The sequence below is a fragment of the Eurosta solidaginis genome, chromosome 1 (assembly GCF_040869045.1).
Source record: "Eurosta solidaginis isolate ZX-2024a chromosome 1, ASM4086904v1, whole genome shotgun sequence".
Classification (NCBI taxonomy): domain Eukaryota; kingdom Metazoa; phylum Arthropoda; class Insecta; order Diptera; family Tephritidae; genus Eurosta; species Eurosta solidaginis.
The window spans coordinates 24,629,626-24,649,186 of NC_090319.1; the positions used below are offsets into that span (position 1 = coordinate 24,629,626).

At 39.6% G+C, this 19,561-nt stretch overlaps 2 protein-coding genes across 2 annotated transcripts; one reads left to right on the forward strand and one right to left on the reverse strand.

The window, feature by feature from the left end:
* Nucleotides 1–6,071: 6,071 nt before the first annotated feature.
* Nucleotides 6,072–8,374, forward strand: LOC137250413 (uncharacterized). Its single transcript, XM_067783167.1, has 2 exons — nt 6,072–7,294; nt 8,106–8,374. Exons 1-2 carry the CDS (start codon nt 6,185–6,187, stop codon nt 8,229–8,231), a joined length of 1,236 nt encoding a protein of 411 aa, XP_067639268.1. The 5' UTR covers nt 6,072–6,184; the 3' UTR covers nt 8,232–8,374.
* Nucleotides 8,375–12,007: 3,633 nt separating this feature from the next.
* Edg91 (Ecdysone-dependent gene 91) lies at nt 12,008–13,483 on the reverse strand. Its single transcript, XM_067763943.1, has 2 exons — nt 13,050–13,483; nt 12,008–12,972 (listed from the first exon to the last, which is right to left on the reverse strand). Exons 1-2 carry the CDS (start codon nt 13,059–13,061, stop codon nt 12,526–12,528), a joined length of 459 nt encoding a protein of 152 aa, XP_067620044.1. The 5' UTR covers nt 13,062–13,483; the 3' UTR covers nt 12,008–12,525.
* Nucleotides 13,484–19,561: the final 6,078 nt, after the last annotated feature.

Below are 19,561 nucleotides of genomic sequence, written 5' to 3' on the forward strand. Positions count from 1 at the left end.
CTGGACTTTTCCGAGACTATTTCGGGATCATTTTGGGACCTTCCCAAGATCATTTCTGGATGGATTTCGGGATCAGTCAGGGATGCCGTCAGGGTAATTTTGGGACTATTAGGTGATCATTTGAGGACCTTTCCGGCATCACTTCTGGATGTTTTTCGGTTTCCGTTCAGGATCCCGTCGGAATCATTGCGGGACTTTTTCGGGATCAATTGGGGTCCCTCCCAAGATCATTTCTGGATGGATTTCGGGATCTATCCGGGATCCCGTCAGGGTCATTTAGGGATGCGTTCGAGATCCCGTCAGGGTCATTTCGTGACTTCTTCGGGACTATATCGGGATCTTTTCTGGATGGTTTACGGGATCCGTCCAGGATCCCTTAAGGGTCATTTTGTGATTATTAGGTGATCATTTGAGGACCTTTCAGGCATCACTTCTGAATGATTTTCGGTATCCGTTCGGGATTCCGTCGAATAATTGCGGGACTTTTTCGGAATCATTTGGGATCCCTTCCGGCATCATTTCTGGATGGTTTTCGGTATCCGTCCGGGATCTCGTCGGGGTCATTTGGGGACTATTTCGGGATCATTTGGGGTACCTACCGGCATCATTTCTGGATGATTTTCGGTATCCGTTCGGGATCCCGTCGGAATCAATGCGGGACTTTTTCGGAATCATTTGGGATCCCTTCCGGCATCATTTCTGGATGGTTTTCGGGATTTGTCCGGGATCCCGTCGGGGTTATTTCGGGATCATTTGGTGATCCTCTAGGGGTCGTTTCGTGACTTTTTCTGTATTATTTCGGGATCATTTGGGGACCCTTCCGGCATAATTTCTTGATGGTTTGCCGGATCCATCAGGGTCATTTCGGGACCATTTTGGGATCATTTGGGGAACCTGTCGAGATCATTTCTTCATCCGTCCGGGATGCCGTAGGAGCCATTTCGGGATTTTTTGTTACTTTTCCGGGATAGTTTTTGGACCCTTCCGGGATCATTTCTGGATCTGTGCGGGATCCCATCTGGGTCATTTGCGGACTATTTCGGGATCATTTTGGAATCCTTCCGGAATAATTTCTGTATGGTTTTTGCGATGCGTCGTGGATCCCCTCGGAGCCATTTCGGAACTTTTTCTGGAGTATGTGGGGATAATTTAGGGACCCTTCCTGGATATTTTCTGGATGGTTTTTGAGATCCGCCCGGGAGCCCGTCAGGGTCATTTCGGAACCTTTTCGGGATCATTTTGGAACACCTTCAGGGATCATTTCTGTGTGGTTCTCTGGATACGTCTAGAATCGTGTCGTTGTCATTTCGGGTTTTTTTTGGGACTATTCCGGGAACTTTTGGAGACCCTTTCGCGGCATTTCTGGATGGTTTTCGGGATCCGTCCGCGATAGCGTTGGGGTCATTTCGCAACTTTTTCTGGATTATTTCGGGATCATTTGGGATCCTATCAGGTTATCAGCTCATTTAGTTCTTTTTTTTTACGCAATTACAAAAATAAAATGCATTAGACAGAAAACAAAATTTTAAACAGATAACTTGATAAGCAGGCTAACGCGAATAACCCATATATTTTAATTTCTCCTTGCGGACGGGGCCGCGGGTAAAGGCTAGTTTACTTATATACTGTAAAGATATAAAATATTTTGTTAAAATTTGACTTAAAAAATGTTTGTTTGTAAAAGTGGACGTGGTCGTTCTCCGATTTTGCTAATTTTTATTAAGCATACATATAATAATAGGAGTAACGTTCTTGCCAAATTTAATCATGATATCTTCAATGACTGCCAAATTATAGTTTGCAAAATTTTTAAATTACCTTCTTTTAAAAGTGGGCGGTGCCACGCCCATTGTCCATAATTTTACTAATTTTCTATTCTGCGCCATAAGTTCAACTCACCTACCCAGTTTCACCGCTTTATCCGTCTTTGGTAATGAATTATCGCACTTTTTCAGTTTTTCGAAATTTTCGATATCGAAAAAGTGGGCGTGGTTATAGTCCGATATCGTTCATTTTAAATAGCGATCTGAGATGAGTGCCCAGGAACCTACATACCAAATTTCATCAAGATACCTCAAAATTTACTCAAGTTATCGGGTTAACGGACAGACGGACGGACATGGCTCGAATCAAATTTTTTTTCGATACTGATGATTTTGATATATGGAAGTATATATCTATCTCGATTCCTTTATATATGTACAACCAACCGTTACTCAATCAAAGTTAATATACTCTGTGAGCTCTGCTCAACTGAGTATAAGAAACAAATTGTAATACAATTTAAACTTTTAATTTTTTTCACCAATTGCCACGGGGGAACCGCTAAATTTAAAGGGCTCTGCTTAATGTGACTGTGATATTTTCCCAAAACTGAATGGAAAATTAAATGACAATGAAGACGAGCTGATGGACTAATTCAATTCTGTAGCATCTTCAAGTAACGAATTGCTACGCAAAGATCACACCATTATTAGGTCTACAAGAGTTTTTGTGAGAGAAAACTTAAGACTTTTATAATTAAATTTATATTACAATTTTTATGAATGATCTTGACCTAAATTTAATGCAAAAAAATAACATAAAAAATGCTTAATTCGTTTTGGTTAGTATATTGTTTGTACATATGAATAAATGCCCAAAAATATAAGAAATAAAAAATAGCTAAAAAAACAAAATTATGTTTCAGGTCAATTCACAGGCGGGAAATAGCGAAAAAAATAAGTATACGTATTAGACTGGGTAGATTTATTAACCGATATCGCGCCATCGATTTTTCGATAGGATTTGGGCTCAGAAAAAAAAAGTTCCACTACGCATACCCAAAAAAAAGTTTTGGAGTCTGCGAAATTTAATTTTTTTGACTTTTTTTCGACTTTGTCTTTTAAGGTTTTTTTCATGACCTACTAAAAAAATTTTAATTTTATTGTAAAATTTTTATGTATACCCTCTCCGACCCAAAAATGTCCGCTAAAAACGTTGGCGATAACAGTTTTTTAAAAAAAATATTTTTTTTGGGTCGGACAGGGTATACATATGAAAATTTTTTTTAGTAGGTCATGAAAAAAACCTTAAAAGACAAAGTCGAAAAAATGAAATTTCGCAGGCTCGAAAACTTTTTTTTGGGTATGCGTAGTGGATATTTTTTTTCCTGAGCCCAAATCATATCGAAAAATCGATGGCGCGATATCGGTTAACTTTCGTCCATAAAATCGACCCACGTTAATATTTATACGTATTTGTATGTATGTTTTTTGCCAACATTTTACATGCCAGAAAGTGCAAAAAAATACTAGTAACTTCCACAAGCGATACGATATTTAATATCTATCCAACATATACCGACATATAGTGAGGCAGGTTACGACTGTCACGCATGCGCGGATACGCAATTCATTGTGGCATACAATGCGTAGGTGCCCACATCTTATTTTAGTACCAGTAGGTATCCAAATGGGCGGCCGCCGTGGTGTGATGGTAGCGTGCTCCGCCTACCACACCGAATGCCCTGGGTTCACACCCCGGGCAAAGCAACATCAAAATTTTAGAAATAAGGTTTTTCAATTAGAAGAAAATTTTTCTAAGCGGGGTCGCCCCTCGGCAGTGTTTGGCAAGCACTCCGAGTGTATTTCTGCCATGAAAAGTTCTCAGTGAAAACTCATCTGCCTCGCAGATGCCGTTCGGAGTCGGAAAAATTAAAAAGGAGCACGACGCAAATTGGAAGAGAAGCTCGGCCTAAAATCTTTTCGGAGGTTATCGCGCCTTACATTTATTTATTTTAGGTATCCAAATATTAGGCTGAAATTTGCATACAAGAAAAAGAGAAACAGCACCAAAAATTAAATTTGCAAATTCCAGCTGATTATTTGTTTTTTTTTAGCTGTTATCTAACAGTCTGAATTGTAGCTGCAGAAAATGTTACTAAGGCTGCTTAAATAATTTTATCGCCTGGTCAGTAGAACATGCGTTTAGGTGGTTAGACTGTTTCATGAAAAAGCATAATCCCGATGTGGACTCTGGACCAAGTGGATTATTCATGGCTAAATTGCGGTATTCCCTGCTTTCCCATTTCTTTGAAAACTTTGGATGTACAACTGCGTACAAAAAATATCTGTGACAGGTTTTTGTCAATTTACGTTAAGAAAAAACTTCCACGAATTTGATAACTGGTCAGTCAGTGAGGTCTTTATTGACCGGCCAGTTCAACTTAACCTTGGTAACTGAAACTATGCAAACCAGTTAGGAATTGTTGCCGAATTCAGAAAGGGCGTCTCGCTGCTGTTACCGTTAAGTCGAAGTTTTTCAATAAAACATTTTTGCTCCTATGTATTAGATGATCCGGTGACATGAATAAGATGATATGATATCAAAATCATGTTTTGCGACTTGAACACCAATATGTGCAAGGAAGGGTTTCTCGGAAAACTAAACCCGCGTGATAGGGAGATGTTATCTCTCGACGGGTTGAGCCTAATTGACTTCAACGCGGCCCTAAAGCAGGTAATCTGCAGCACCATTCCTGACACTAAGCCCAATCGACCATGTCGTGATTGGCGTCAGGTATCATAGAGTGTGCACGCTAAAAGGCTCAAATATCGATTCGAACCAATATCTTGTGGCAGCCAACATACGCACTCGCTTCTATGCAGCAGAGAAAGTGAAAGTATTTCAAGTATCAAGGCAAGTTTGCTGTCGAGAAGGTGCTAACGAAACGAAAATTTGTGTTAACTTCACTTGACTCTCACATCCGTTCATTCACTGACAGCAATCTGTGATCTGACTTTGTAACCGGGCAAGGGAAGCACATTTCTACATATTGCCGCTGCAACACAACAGGTTTCCGGCGAGCCCGGAATAACAGCGAGAAATACGAGATATGCCACGCTGAAACGAGAAAGAAGGAAGTTGCTTAGAAGACCAAACTGCGTATGGATACCGCGACGCGCGGTACATGTGAGTTTTAACGTGACGCGAAGCGTAAACAAAGACGTGTACTTAGAAGAAACAAGATTAAGACAGAGCGAAGTGAGTGGTAGGAGCTTCAAATATACTGGCCAATATATGATGACCAACAATTTTAACAAAAAATCCGGCTCATGACGGAAGCTTTCAAGACCGCGGCAGTTTACTTATAACTTATGTACAGAGTTCACGTATGTAAGTTGTTTGCTGGAAAGAGAGAGAGAGAAGGCAAACCGGATATCCTAATGGATGATGACGCCGCTTCACTATGACGAAGTGGGAAGGACATACTCTACGAAGAACTGAAGCCCACCGTTGACGAACTGGCTCAAAATATCGATTTTACATTGAGCAACATTATAAGCCCATTTAGCATCTGGAACCGCCTCTCTGAACCGAACCATTCGAAGTCAAGTTAGGCTTCAGAAAAGACACGTGCTCTCTAAGTCATATCTCCATTGATGCTAAGCTCGGAATTTTGCCCTGGGTCGAAAAAAAATGTTCCTTTGAGTATTCGAAAGAAAAGTTTTCCGAAATATTATTGCTGCTTACCGTAGTTGCTATTGTTGGTGAGGCTAGAAGACCGCCTTGGTGTGGTGGTAGCATGCTCCGTCTACCATACCGAAGCGAGGTAGACCCTTGGCAGTGGTTTCAGTGAAAACCTATCTACCTACCAGCTGCCGCTCTGTCGGAGTTAAAAAGGAGCACGACGCAAATTGGAAGAGAAGCACGACAGTAAATTCCATCAAGCATTTTTTTTACTCAGTAGTTTATCCAGTCGAAAAACGCTTAAAGTGAGCCTCGTATTTTGTAATTTCCACACTACCAACTATGGCAAGAACAAGAAGATGACTAGCTTTGTGGTTTGTAAGTTTATTCACAAACAGAGAAAAAAAAAATGAAATAAAATTAGTTGAATATGTGGGATGTCTTGGTTAGAAAAAACCCTGTGCGTTTTTGCAAAAAATATTTAGATAAGTTAGAGCGCTGTGGCGCCCACCCGCTTAGTGCAATTTGAAAGCGTGAAACGAACAGTTGGTGTTAGAGAGAAAAGAGCGAACGAAGAGGTTAAAAATAAAAAGGATTTTTACAAGAAGAATACAAAATATAGAACACGAAAAAATTGTTTGCAGGGAGGACAATCAGAATTAAGAAAAAAGAACACACTGAAATAAAATAACTGTACAAGGTGTCGAATGGCTTGAATTTGAAAAAATCAAAAATGTCTTCGAATTTCAATAAGCTCGTTGCACTCTCCTCATTGGCAGTGCTCTCAATACTTGAGCAGTGCTCTTGTGCGCCCCAAAATTACTACGCTTCCTCATCGTCGCCTTATTTATCGGACCGAACGTCTGCGAGTCGTACGAATCCCTACCGTCGAGCCGACTTCTCTCCCTACCGCGACTATAGTCGCGAATATTATGATGCGTTAAAACAGCGACGCATGCGCGCACTTGCTGACAGCTATCGCGATATCTATAATCGTGTCAGTAGCAGTAGCAACAACAACGAAAATATCAAAACACAGAGTTACGATTCCTCCTCACGTTTTCCAGCTGTTTCAACTTCACTCAAAGTTGGCAGCAAGGATGATAACAGCGCCTCCAACAGCAACCAGATTTTTACGACCAGCAACGAAAACCAAAATTACAATAACTACAATAGATATGACGTATACGCGTCTAATAGGAATAGACTAAGGGATGAAAACGCAGCCAGCACATCAACGAACAGACGAAAGGATGCTACGGCCACTACCACGCAGAGACCGCGAACTAGCAAAGCTGATGAACAAAATGCTAAATTTGCTGGCATAAGAAATCAGGAAGCTAATGAAGAGGATACACCAAAAACATTGAGATTTTTAAAGCATAAGAAACGACGTCGTTGTTTGGCATTTGGGCGCGACGCTCAAGGTAATGAAGTAACGCCACCCCCAGAGGAACAAGGACGCATACTTTGGGATTTGAATGTCTATAATATTTATTCGACACCACCCATATATGGCGTTAGTGGTTGTAGTGGATTTGGTGGCGGGATTGGCGGTATTGGTGGTCTTGGTGGCGGCGGTCTGTTTTCTGATCCCATAGAGGAGGCTTACGCTCCACCTAATAGGTTAAATAATTTTCTACAGCTATTTGCGCCGGGTATATTGCAAAATGCTTTAGCGGCGACTGCTCGACCACAAACATTCCGCCCCCAAGCGGATACGGGTACAAGTGTCTCGAATGATTTTAATCCTGATGTGGATGCCAATTACAATCCTGTAGCAGCGAGACCGCCACCTCCAGTGAGACAACCTAATCGGGTATATTATGATTCGGCTGGTGCGGTAAGTAATACCTAAGGTTTGAGTTCTCTCTTGAGCCTCGAAAGCACTCCATAACAACTTAACGCCTTACTGATCACCATGTTAAGAAGGCCTACTCTGGAATGTACTCCCAGATAACTCACTCATAATGAGAAGCCCAGCTTGCCTTCGTGGTTTGTGTTAAGGTAAAGATGTATGAGATCGATCTCAGACGCCTACCTCTGCCAATTACATATAGACAGGTTATTCGAGTAGGGTAATGCTTTGCAGCCCAGTCACATTTAATTTGCACTGCTTGGGACATTGACCAATATGCTCTTATTCCCCTTGGAACAGTTTCTCTTATGTGGCTAAAACAGTTAGTCTACTTAGCCTGGACTAATAGCATTTGGTTTCCGGATCCAGGAGCTTTCGAAACGTTCCGAAAGGAAAGGAGGGTAAACTCTTGTACATGAAAACAATTTAAGTACGATTGAACTTCGAATTTTTACTGTATGGCTCGCCGGGTGACCAACTGAATTCAGACTTACTGCAGGTCATCCTTTTGTACCAAACCAGTAATGCTTGTTTTATAAGATAGATATGCTTCTCCGGGGACATAGACTGGTGAGTGTGCTGAATGTATTCCCATTGTAGAAATTAAAGCTTGAGAGACCCGTCCATGTTAGGGGCCACGTTTGGATTTCAATCTCAACGTCTCGATTGCAAAATATATACCACTTACTAGCATCAGCTTCTAAAAGAGTTGTTCGAATCGAAATAAAAACACTTTAAAAATGCTTCTAAAGTTTTTAAAACTTTATCAATTTATGATTCTTTTATCTTTTTCTAGGCACCTGTAACACCAGCTCAATTAGTAGGTGGAGTAGCGACTACTGTGAATGGTATCATCCAACAATTGACCGGAAACGTACAGCCAGTTTATCCCGGCTACAGATCTTTAAGCTATGGAAAATGATTAGTTTTTTAAGTTGCTGTTGTTTATTGTTTATTTTATAATCAAGATAAGTACTGCTCATAGTATTATCAAATTGTAGTTAAGTAAGTTCCTCGAATAAACGATTTTGATAAGACAAACTACCGAGGCTAGAATACGCTAGTACTAAAAGACTCCGGTCAAGAAAGATTTGGTTTTTTAATGATACCTCTCGAGGATATAAAAACTTTCGTACCAAAAGCTCCAATTAAAGGAAATATAAAAAAATCGCCGTGGAATGAAAACTAAGTATAGGGAGAGCGGATATTTATGTACCTATGATATAGTCATAGAGATCAAAAACCACAATAAATCGCAGCGATGAGTAATAGGTGTCGCTGAAAACCACGTTTATATTCAATCAATATGTGTGGCCACCTCGGCTTAAGGCCTCAATGATGTTTGTAGCGTGTGTTCGTCATGAGGTACGGCTTCAAGTTGGTGTCTGACTTTGGTCAAGCAGCACGCTTTTATTATATAAATGTGTAACTATTGACCGACACTGCAGCCGAGTTTCGCTCTGGGCTTGGGGCTTTGCCCCCAAAAACCACCAATCAAAACCTGCACCACAGTGTTCGTAACGCTTGACCTCGCGGTACGAAACTTCTAAAATTAACTAGAAGAATTAAGCATGGGACTCCATTTCGTTTTTGGCTTTTCCCTCTCTCTCTATTTTAATATTTTTATATATCATTACCCGTATGATAAGGGACCCGGAATCCTCCATAGATAATCCATGTTCCAAAATAAACAGTGAACTCCCCGACATACAAAAGATATGTCCTACTTGCAATGTGTCCCACATGACACTAGACATCTCTTCAATTGTAATGTGGAACCAACGCATCTAACACCCCTCTCACTATGGTCCACACCTTTTGAAACTGCAAGTTTCCTTGGACTCCCGTTAGAGGATATTGATGACAGTTTGTGATCGGTCACGCCTATTGAATAGGGCGAAGCACGGCTACAACAACAACAACAACCTCCCTAGTCACTCAAACTGTTTGATCTCTTTTGACTAAGACTACGGCGAGCTTACTCACGGCATTGGTAAATTGGATAACTTCAGCTTAAATTCACATTCATCCTCAACAACATAAAAGGGTATAATACAGGTTCTACAAGCTGTTTCTGGCCTTTATCTCTTTTACGACCATACTGTTCATTTGTTCGTTACCATCCACCCCTTTGTATCACAGAAACCAAGGTAAAACGGATATTTGTTATTAACTGCTCACTAGTCCAGCTTCTCCACATAAACAAAATTTAAGGCGCGACAACCTCCGAGGAGATTTAAGGCTGAGCTTCTCTTCCAATTTGGCGGGACGGGACCTACCGACTTCGAACGGCATCTGCAAGGCAGATGAGTTTTCACTGAGAGCTTTTCATGGCACAAATACACTCGGAGTGTTTGCCAAACACTGCAAGGAGCGACCCCGCCTAGAAAAATTTTCTTCGAAAAAAAACTTGTTTCTAAAATTTTGATGTTGCTTTGCATTGGGCGTGAAAACAGGATTTTCGGTGTTGTAGGCGGATTCATTTTAATAAGCTTTTTCCGTCTAACTCTGCCCTCGCCCCTCTACACTTTTTCCTAATCTTTGTATTCACTCCTCCCTCCGTATTTTTCGCTTCATTTATCTCCATCTTCGTCTCATTCTATCTCTCCTATTCTCTCAAGTTTTTCTCATTCTTCTTCATATCTTATTGCCAGTCCCAGAAGGTGGTATGTATTTTGTTCCAGTCCCATTCCGACTCTCAGTCCCAGTCCCACTCCGAGTCTCAGTCTCAGTCTCAGTCTCAGTCCCAGTCCTAATCCTAATCCCAGTCCCAGCCCGTCTCTGGTCTACTTCACGGAAAAGAGCATCGTAAATACTAATATAGGCAAATTTATATACCAAATTTAAGGCAAATCGAATAGGACGTATGTAAGTAGGTATGTGGGTATTATTAATTCATGTCCTTGTTTCGGGTTCGCATGCATATTTATCAGTTTTGCGAGGTTGATGCGACTAAATCGAATATCACAATGAAAATTAATTTAATGCTCTCAGCAACAGCTTTCATTTGATATCCATAATACGCACACATTCTAGGGTTATCCGGGTCCATGTTTTGGCCTATATCTCGAGACCCTAGTCACCCAGCGGTGTAAAACTTACTCTGTACTAAAGCATACATCACCAGCTTCAATTTGATACCCATAATGTAAAAACATATTCTAGGTGTATCCGGGTCCACGTTTTGGCCTATATCTCGAGACCCTGCCAACCAGCGGCATAAAACTTACTCTGTACTAAAGCACACATCAACAGCTTCAATTTGATATCCATAATGTAAAACCACATCCTAGTGTTACTTTGATCCACGTTTTGGCCTATATCTCGAGACCATAGTCACCAATAGGTATGAAAACTACCCTGTACTAAAGCACTCATCAACAGCTTCAATTTGATACCCATAATGTAAAAACACTATCTAGGCGTTCACTGGGCCATGTTTTGGCCTATATCTCGAGACCCTAGTCACCCAGAGGTATCAAAATTACCTTCTACTAAAGCACTCATCAACAGCTTTCATTTGTTATCCATATTCTATAAACACATTCCAGGGGTACCCGGGTCCACGTTTTGACCTATATATCGAGACTCTAGTCACCCAGGGTATGAAAATTACCCTCTACTAAAGCACTCATCAACAACTTTCATTTGATATCCATATTCTATAAACACATTATAGAGGTACCCGGGTCCACGTTTTGGCCTATATCTCGAGACCCTGTGCGTCGATCCTGAATTTTCTTTGCTATAAACCTCACGGAGCCCGATACCTTTCCAACGAATGCAAAATCGTGGAAATCGGTTCGTTGTTCTGGAGTTCTGGAGTTATAGCGTCAGGAAAGAAAACCCGACTTATTTTTATATTATAAATCACATAGGGTGCACTCAAATTTGCCTTTTGCAATAATAACAATGTCGTTCGCGCATCCCTAGAAGCGGAGTCCGTGCTATGAAAGTAACTAAGCTCCACTGGGCAGACTTTTTTGCTTGTCCATAGGCGTGCTAACACGGATGTAGAGGTACCTCCTTTCAAGTGTTTCATTTGATACCGTGGTTATGACTTTCTACATTGCAGAGAATAAAGTTTTATTTAAGCTGGTCTGGCCTGCAGGATTTTGTTGTTGTTGTTGCTCCCATCCAATAGGTGCGACCGATCACAAATTGTCATCAATATCCTCTAACGGGAGTCCAAGGAAACTTGCTGTTTCAACAGGGGTGGACCATAATGAGAGGGGTGTTAGAGGCGTTGGTTCCACATTACAATTAAAGAGATGGCTGGTGTCATGTCGGGACACATTGCAAGCGGGGCATACATTTTGTATGTCGGGGTTAATTCTGGATAGGTAAGAGTTTAACCTGTTACAGTACCCAGATCGAAGTAGAGCTAGAGTGACTCGCGTTTCCCAAGGGAGTATGCGTTCCTCTTCCGCAAGTTTTCGGTACTGTTCTTTGAGTACTGGATTCACCGGGAAATTCCCGGCATAATGGTCCGACGCCTGTTTGTGGAGTTCACTGAGGACCTGCTTGTGTTTTTTGGCTTCATACGGCTGAGTTATCAGGTGCCGTATTTCCTCATAATGCTTACGGTGATGATTCCTTAAGCCCCTGGGCGGTGTTGGCTCATCAATCAGATGCCTGTTGGGATGCCCAGGTTTCTGGGTATTTACATAGGTTTGCCGTTCATTTAAATTAAACAACTTATTTTACATTTAAACACGATTACCCTTTATTAGTTCACAAGTTGAATCATTTAATTTTACAATTATATTTATGACGATGCAACTGGGCCTTTGTTTTGCCATATTTTGTATAAAGAACAACTTTGCTCCTCTCTATACCATCAATATAAAAGTCACATTTATATAAGATACCATTTAACCGCATTCTCGCGACGGCGACCTACCTTCGTTTGATGTGTCATGGGCTTGTTGCCAAACTTTCTCTAACGACAAGAAGTCCGGATCAATAGAATATTGATACAATTTTTATATTCCAAAGGATGAAGAGCAGAAAAACGAGGAAGGAAGAAGATAACCCATTTAAATTAAGAGTAATACAAAGTTTTTCAACACCTATGCGGTCTTGAGTATTAACATACAAAAACGCCAGCGTATACTATTTCACACAAACTCTAACATACAATTTTTAATAAAAAAAACATCATTCACATCTTTCCTTAGAGCTACTTACATTAAATATATGAACACATTAATAGCTCAACCAAAGAAACCGTTGCCGAAACCGCCATTGAAAGAACCACTCTGGCTATGTGACTGACTTTGCGATTGACTAAAGGCACCACCATATCCACCACCCAAACCACCGAAGATGGGGCTGTAACTGGCACCAATAACGGGTCTGGTGTTGTAGCTGGGATAATATGCCGGATAACTGCCATAGTAGTTAGGATATCCAGCATAGCCATTGTAAGCAGTATTACTGCCATAGCCTGCGCCATAGCCACTATAACCGCTATAGCCACCATATCCGGTATAGCCACCATAACCACCGAGGCCGAAGCCCAATCCAGCACCCAAACCTAAGCCAAGACCACCGAGCGTACGCGCTTGTGCTGTAGCAGGAACAGGACGTGGATCAGGACGCGGTAGGGGTACAGCATATAGGCTAACCGTCAAACTACAGAGAAGCGCAAGTTTCAGGAGCTGTAATAAAAAGGCACTTAGTACTTGAAAATCAAATTTAAATAAATACTTTTACGAAATCTCTTTGCATTACTCACATAAGCAACCATTTTAAGGATATTTTCTTTTCTTTTCACAATTTCTGCACGAGTTCTAGCAATGAGTTGCTCTTCTCACTTAGTTGAGTACTAACTTGCAATTGAACTGCTTACATTGGTTTTTATACTCGTAAAACTATATTTAATACAGCTGCGCATGCGTAGTTCTGCTGTCGGTCAGCAGGCATTTTTCGTTTTGCTAATTTTTAACTTGTGAAACTAGAGATTCGTTAAACAAGTTGATGACGACAACATCATTTTCATGCGTTCGCCGATGTCCAACGTCAAGTTCAAGATCACATTAACTACGGTCGTATGATGCGGTAAGAAGAGCAAAACAAAATAATATTCTATGTACTTATTTAATGCTGTTATTAATGGCTGGAACTTCCCAATTTCGGAATTTTTGGAAAACTCCACCATATGTAGGTATTGTGAGAATGAATGATGCGCAGCAACAGCGCACGCAATGTTTGGTTGGCCAGTCAACCGAGAGTAAACAGACAAAAAATTCGTTACCTTACTATGTATTAGGCATATTCCGGAAGTAAGTTAACCGAAAGCGAAATCGAAACCGAATTCGGAGTGTTTTATTTGAATTTGTTGGAGTAAGAGTTTAAACCAGAGGCCATATCCGCACCTACGATCACGGACCGAAAACTACTTTCACTCAAGCGATAAAAATGAGGCCATCAAACTATTTGATAAAATAATAATATATGTGACCCAGTCTATGAAAAGGTGGCTTATGACTCAAAAAAGAAATTGCGAGAAACAGCTGTTGACAGCTGTTTTTTTTTTTTGGGTCATAAGCCACCTTTTCATAGACCGGGTCACATATTATGGATGTAGTGAGCACGAGTTGTCCCTAGTTCACATATATCATTGATTTGATTTACTATTTCGGAGCTATTGTGATTTAAAAAAATGGCATTCGATCACGGATCGTATGATACGATACGGCCCCAGAACTCAACGCACGATAATGTGAGACTTACATTTGGTGTGAGTAAAGAAAATAATGGTTGTGTTCGAGATGGCTACTCTAAGAAGCGTCTGCTCTAATCTCTCGTGTTCTTAGCAAATTTTTTCTCCTCCAAATTAGAAAGATCTACAGTTTTAAGACGACGCCGGACAGCGAAGGCTAGATTAATGTTTACTCAGGAACTTCACAAAGCACAAATATGTTCGGTGTGTTTGACGTTTATTTTAATGGGGCGCCAGAGTGTAAAAATCACTTTCCAGGAGTTTTTTCACTATTCATATTGTCTGCTCCAGTAACGGAACCTTAGGTTAGGTTGAACCGGCTTGTCCGTAAGGAACTCACATAAACTAAAGGTATCCGTAAAGTTAACTCCCGTCTGTTCGAACTCCAAACTGAAAATTTCTGAAACCAGGATTTACATTATAAAATAACCCCGTCCACGAGATGCCAGAGGGTAGTGCTTTGTAAACACGCCAATCATAAGTCCACAGTTCTTTCATTTTTTAAACGATAGGAGTAACTTTGTTGGTGTAATATCGGAAGGTAGCACGTGATCTTCGACCCTTTGCAGCCCCTCGCTTTTCCATGCCCTCTTATGCCAGCTCATCCACCTTCTCGTACCCATCTTATTCATTTATTAGCCTCTCAAGGATTTTGGGCAAATATCATTATAAGCTAATGGCTCTGTGGTCTTTAGGATATAAATAGCTTATTTCTCCCGTCTTTTGTGAGAAGACGACAAGAGTCCGGAAAAAGTTTTTACTGGAGTAAAAGTGCTTTCTATTGGCTCCTCCACATCATCTCTCGATGGAAAATATGCGTCGATAAGAACATTTCATACCATAGTTTTTTTTTTTTTTTGTTTTAACCCCTTGATAGGAATTTTCTTAATCTTGCTGGTTCGCTGGAGCATTCGGTGTCTGCACAGCTCTTTATATTTGGTATATACTCTGTTGAGGGCCATTGCACTTGGATCAGCGCTACGTAAACGAACCCTCCTGAAGGATTTCTACTAATGCTAACGTTTATCATTCGAATGTTCCTTCCTAAAGAATTTAAAATCGGAGCATCGTAATATCTCTCATAATAATTCAGCAAAAATACATAAATAAAGTTATCGTCAATAATTGCTAGTTCGGTCCATTTAGCTTCATTCTTTTTAAAATACCATTGTTTATTTAATAGTACATACTAGAGATGGGAGTAAACTGTGGTATACCTAGTGAGAGTCATGGTAATGTTTTTGAAGTTAAAGACGTAGGTTAAAATATTCTTATCTTGAGATCATACTTTAAAGCTACATTTTATCCAAGCAGAACTCTGAACTATTTCTCTACCAGAATAGGAGGGAATATACTCGTCTTAGCGCTTTGAGGAGAAGTTTGCATATGGTAAAGAAATCCAGGTTAATATAGACGAATATCGAAATGTTTTAGAAGAAGTCGCAAATCCTTCCACTTTATATAAAACGAGAACGCATATCTTAAAGAAAGGATTCGGGATGTCAGAGCTAGATCGTGAGTATTGAATATTTCCCTACTAAGGCACTGAATTCCGAAGATCTTTTGCAATCCCAGGACTTCGGGATAAGAAAATGGCGAGTCCAGGGTCCCGGGATTTTTCGGGACTTTCCAGAGACTGTTTTTATTGAATTTTCATTGAGCTTTGTAACGTCTAAAGAAGACTTTACTTTACCCGAAAAATTGGATTTCTTTTGATTTTAAATTAGATCTTGCAAAAAAAAAACAGGGATACCATACAGCAGTTGAAGTGTTTTAAATTTGCAATATAAGATCCCAAGAAAATCCCGAAATCCCGGGATTTTCGTATATATAATTGCGGGATTTCGGGATGGCAAAATGGGTCGGGAATCTCGGCATTCAAGGTCGGTATTTCCGGAACTCGTGTCTTATTCCCTACTCACCCATCTCTAAGTCGTATGTACATACACAACAACTTCCTCTAAGTAAGTGCACCTCATTAGCTGAAGCTAAGCTAAATAAATGCTGCGAGAATGAGTATCAACTTGATAAAACCTAACTAACTATAACCAAATGAATTAGCCAAATATGAGAAAACAAATACCAACCTAATATAGAGTGCAATAGCCTCTTAATGATCATCTAAGTTTTGATTATCAGCCTCCAACTAATGACGTGCATAATAATTCTGCTCGCATGTTTTTTGTTGTTTCGGTTTCACTTTTAAGAGCAAACTATAGGTCACTAATAAGTGTACATAATGATTTATGGTACATTTCATATAAATTTTATAACCAATTGTGTTAAAGTGTTCCATATACATTACGGACTGAGCCAGCCAAACCCCATCATAGGCAGGTGCTTAAGGCACTTGCCTTGTCAAAAGCTTTTGCCACAACAACGGCACACTACTCAAAGACACTGAAGTTTCACCTCTTTCCCCTTATATAAAAAGATGGGTCGTAAAATTATCTTAATAGTCGGCAGCGTCGATTAAATCTGGGAATGAAACCTCATAACCTAGGAGAATTAAATAGCGGTGCTGCAGCATGGTGTACTATCCCAACTTCTTTTTATTTGACTTATATCAAAGCTCACTTCCCCCACCAGAAGGAGGTGCCATCATTTCCATGGCTTCCAAATGGACGAATAAGTTTCCAAAATACCGCCCGTCAGTCAGCCAAAGATCTTAGATGTAGCGTACGACAGCAATCATACCTTCAAGAGACATGCCCCCCAAATTGTATCTAAATTTCAAAGATGCAACAAAATCCTCAAGACGATTGCCGGCAGCACCTGGGGATAGAATAAAGAAACGTTTCTGACAACGGCCAAGGCAATTGACCGGCCGCTCATGTGCTACGCGTTGCCCGTTTATTCGCCTGGCTTACAAAACACACACTGCAAAAGGCTACAGGTCTGCCAAGATACTGCACTCAGAACTGCAATGCTATGTCCCTTCATGACACCAACAAGCATTGTTAACCCAATAACAACAACCAAGCTTGCTTTTTCAGTGAGCAGATGTGAGAGGCGGGTGGAATAATCATTAACTATCTCCACGGCAAACTTTCCTTGTATCACTATATGTACTTTCTTGGCTACTGGGGGACACTGAACCTATACTGCGCGATCAATGTGATTTCCTGTTTTTAGATCAGGAGACAGCCAAGTAGCTCGGTGTATCTATCTGCGCTTAATTGAAACTGGGTATATATATTTAAAATAAAAGTCATCTATCAAATACACTAACGCTACACGCTACACTACAACTGTGAAATTTGAGATGAAGACAATCGGTTCATTGTTTTGTATACTGTTTCGGAATCTTTGCAAATAATTTAAAAATTTGTTTAATAAGTTCTATTTAAAAAAAATTGTATTTAGTAATTTTTCTAATTAACACTGGACACACGACCTTCCACCCACAAAAAAAAAAAAAAAATTAATTCAATGCCATTTGAGTGAATATTTTCGAATAAATAATATAATGAGGATAGATGCAGTTTTTTACGATTAATAGTTAAAACAAGCTAAGATCGCGATCATACATTGAGGCGGATAAACGCAATCAGTCAAAAACAAGTAAAGGTGTCTAAGTTCGGGTGTAACCGAACATTATATACTCAGCGTGAGCTTCAGTTGCACATTTCATTTCAGATAAATTACTTTTCTACATAACACGTGGCACCGCCCGTTTAAAAAACAATTTCTCCCCATTTCCTCTTACAGTAAGTGACAAGTGAAATATAATTGATTCAAAACTATTTCTTGCTCAGTTATAGCTAAGGTATTCGAGTCTACGACCATTTTAAACTTGTTTTATATCTGATTTGCCGTGGTCTTTAACCGATCCCGTCCTTTTTTTTTAGAATTATTTCCTGCTATAGGGAAAATCTGTGTACCCAATTTTATTACGATCCGTTAATTTTTCTTGGAGTTATGGCTCCCGAAACATAGAAAATTGCTTAGTCATAAAAGGGGCGATGCCACGCCCATTTTTTTAAATTTGAAATTTTTGCAATTTATTGTTATAAATCCACTTGGGAAATGAAATACCATTGATATAAAGCTCTTTTTTTTCAAAGATATAGCTTATTTTATTCGTCTACGACACTTTTAAAAATCGTTTATATAAAAGTGCCTGTGGTCCTTAACCGATTTCGTTAACTTTTCTTCAAAGCATTCCTTATAGTAAAGGCAACCTCTCTGAGAATTTTGTTACGATAGCTTTAACGATTTTTGATTTATGATTAATTATATTTGTAAAATTGATTTTAACACAAGTGGGTGGTGCCACGCCTATTTTAAAATTTGTTTTTAAATTTTTATCAAGAGTCTCAATATAAGTGCACTCGTCAAATTTCAACATTCTACGTGTATTATTTACTAAATAATCAGGTTTTTTTTGTTTTCCAAAATGTTATATATATAAAAAGGGGGCGTGGTTATCATCCGATTTCACTCATTTTCAATACCAATCAATTTTAGGTCCATATAAGCTCGTGTACCAAATTTGGTGAAGATATCTCAATATTTACTCAAGTTATCGTGCTAACGGACAGACGGACGGACGGATGGACGGACATGGCTCAATCAAACTTTTTTTCGACAGTGATGATTTTGATGTATGGAAGTGTATATCTATCTCGATTCCTTTATACCTGTACAACCAACCGTTATCCCATCAGTGTTAATATAGTCTGTGTGCAAAGCACGCTGAGTATAATGAATTAGAAATCATATAGTGAGTATTCAAATGCTAGCAATGTTGGAAAGGAATAATTTTGGTATGAAATCCAATACCGATAAAAACATTGAAACCTGTGTCGCTTATTTAGCGAAAATGATATGTAAACCATCTAACTTTTTTGTTTCTTCTAAGTGCTTTCTTCTTTCCAGCGCTTAGTTTATAGTGGTCCCTCATCGTAAGTTTGTTTTCTCACAGTTCGGACACATTTTGTAGCTTTGCTGACTTTATATCCATTAACACCTTTCTGTTAGTCTACTGATCCGCCCCGTATCTTGGGAGGTGATTACATTCTTGAAAGTTACATTTCAAAACTAATGCGCCTTTCCGTTAGAAGTTTGATATATATTTTTGGCTGCAACTGGATTATACTAGAGTTTAGCCAATCTTTTGTGCATATTATGACCTGTATTTCGGAATGTAATGACGGCGGCAATAACGTCTACATGTGTATTAGGGATAACGATATTCGGGATTTTTTGCTCCCCGGGATCTGATAGTTCAATGCCGAGATCCCGGGATTGTACTGAAATTCAGTCTGCATAGTTTGGTGGTTAACCAAATATTTAAATATTTATTTTTTAAAAATATTATTTTATTTATTTTTGAGTTTAAGGACCTTATTCTCTATTGCGAACGAAAGCTCAGACGAACGATTCGTCTCTTATCAATTTCGTCTAGCAACCATATTCTTGAACATTTTCGTTTGCCTGCTACCTTTCTTACGTTATCTCTTTATCATAATGTAATAAAAATAAAAGAAGAACGAAAATGATACAGAATATGACTACTAGAC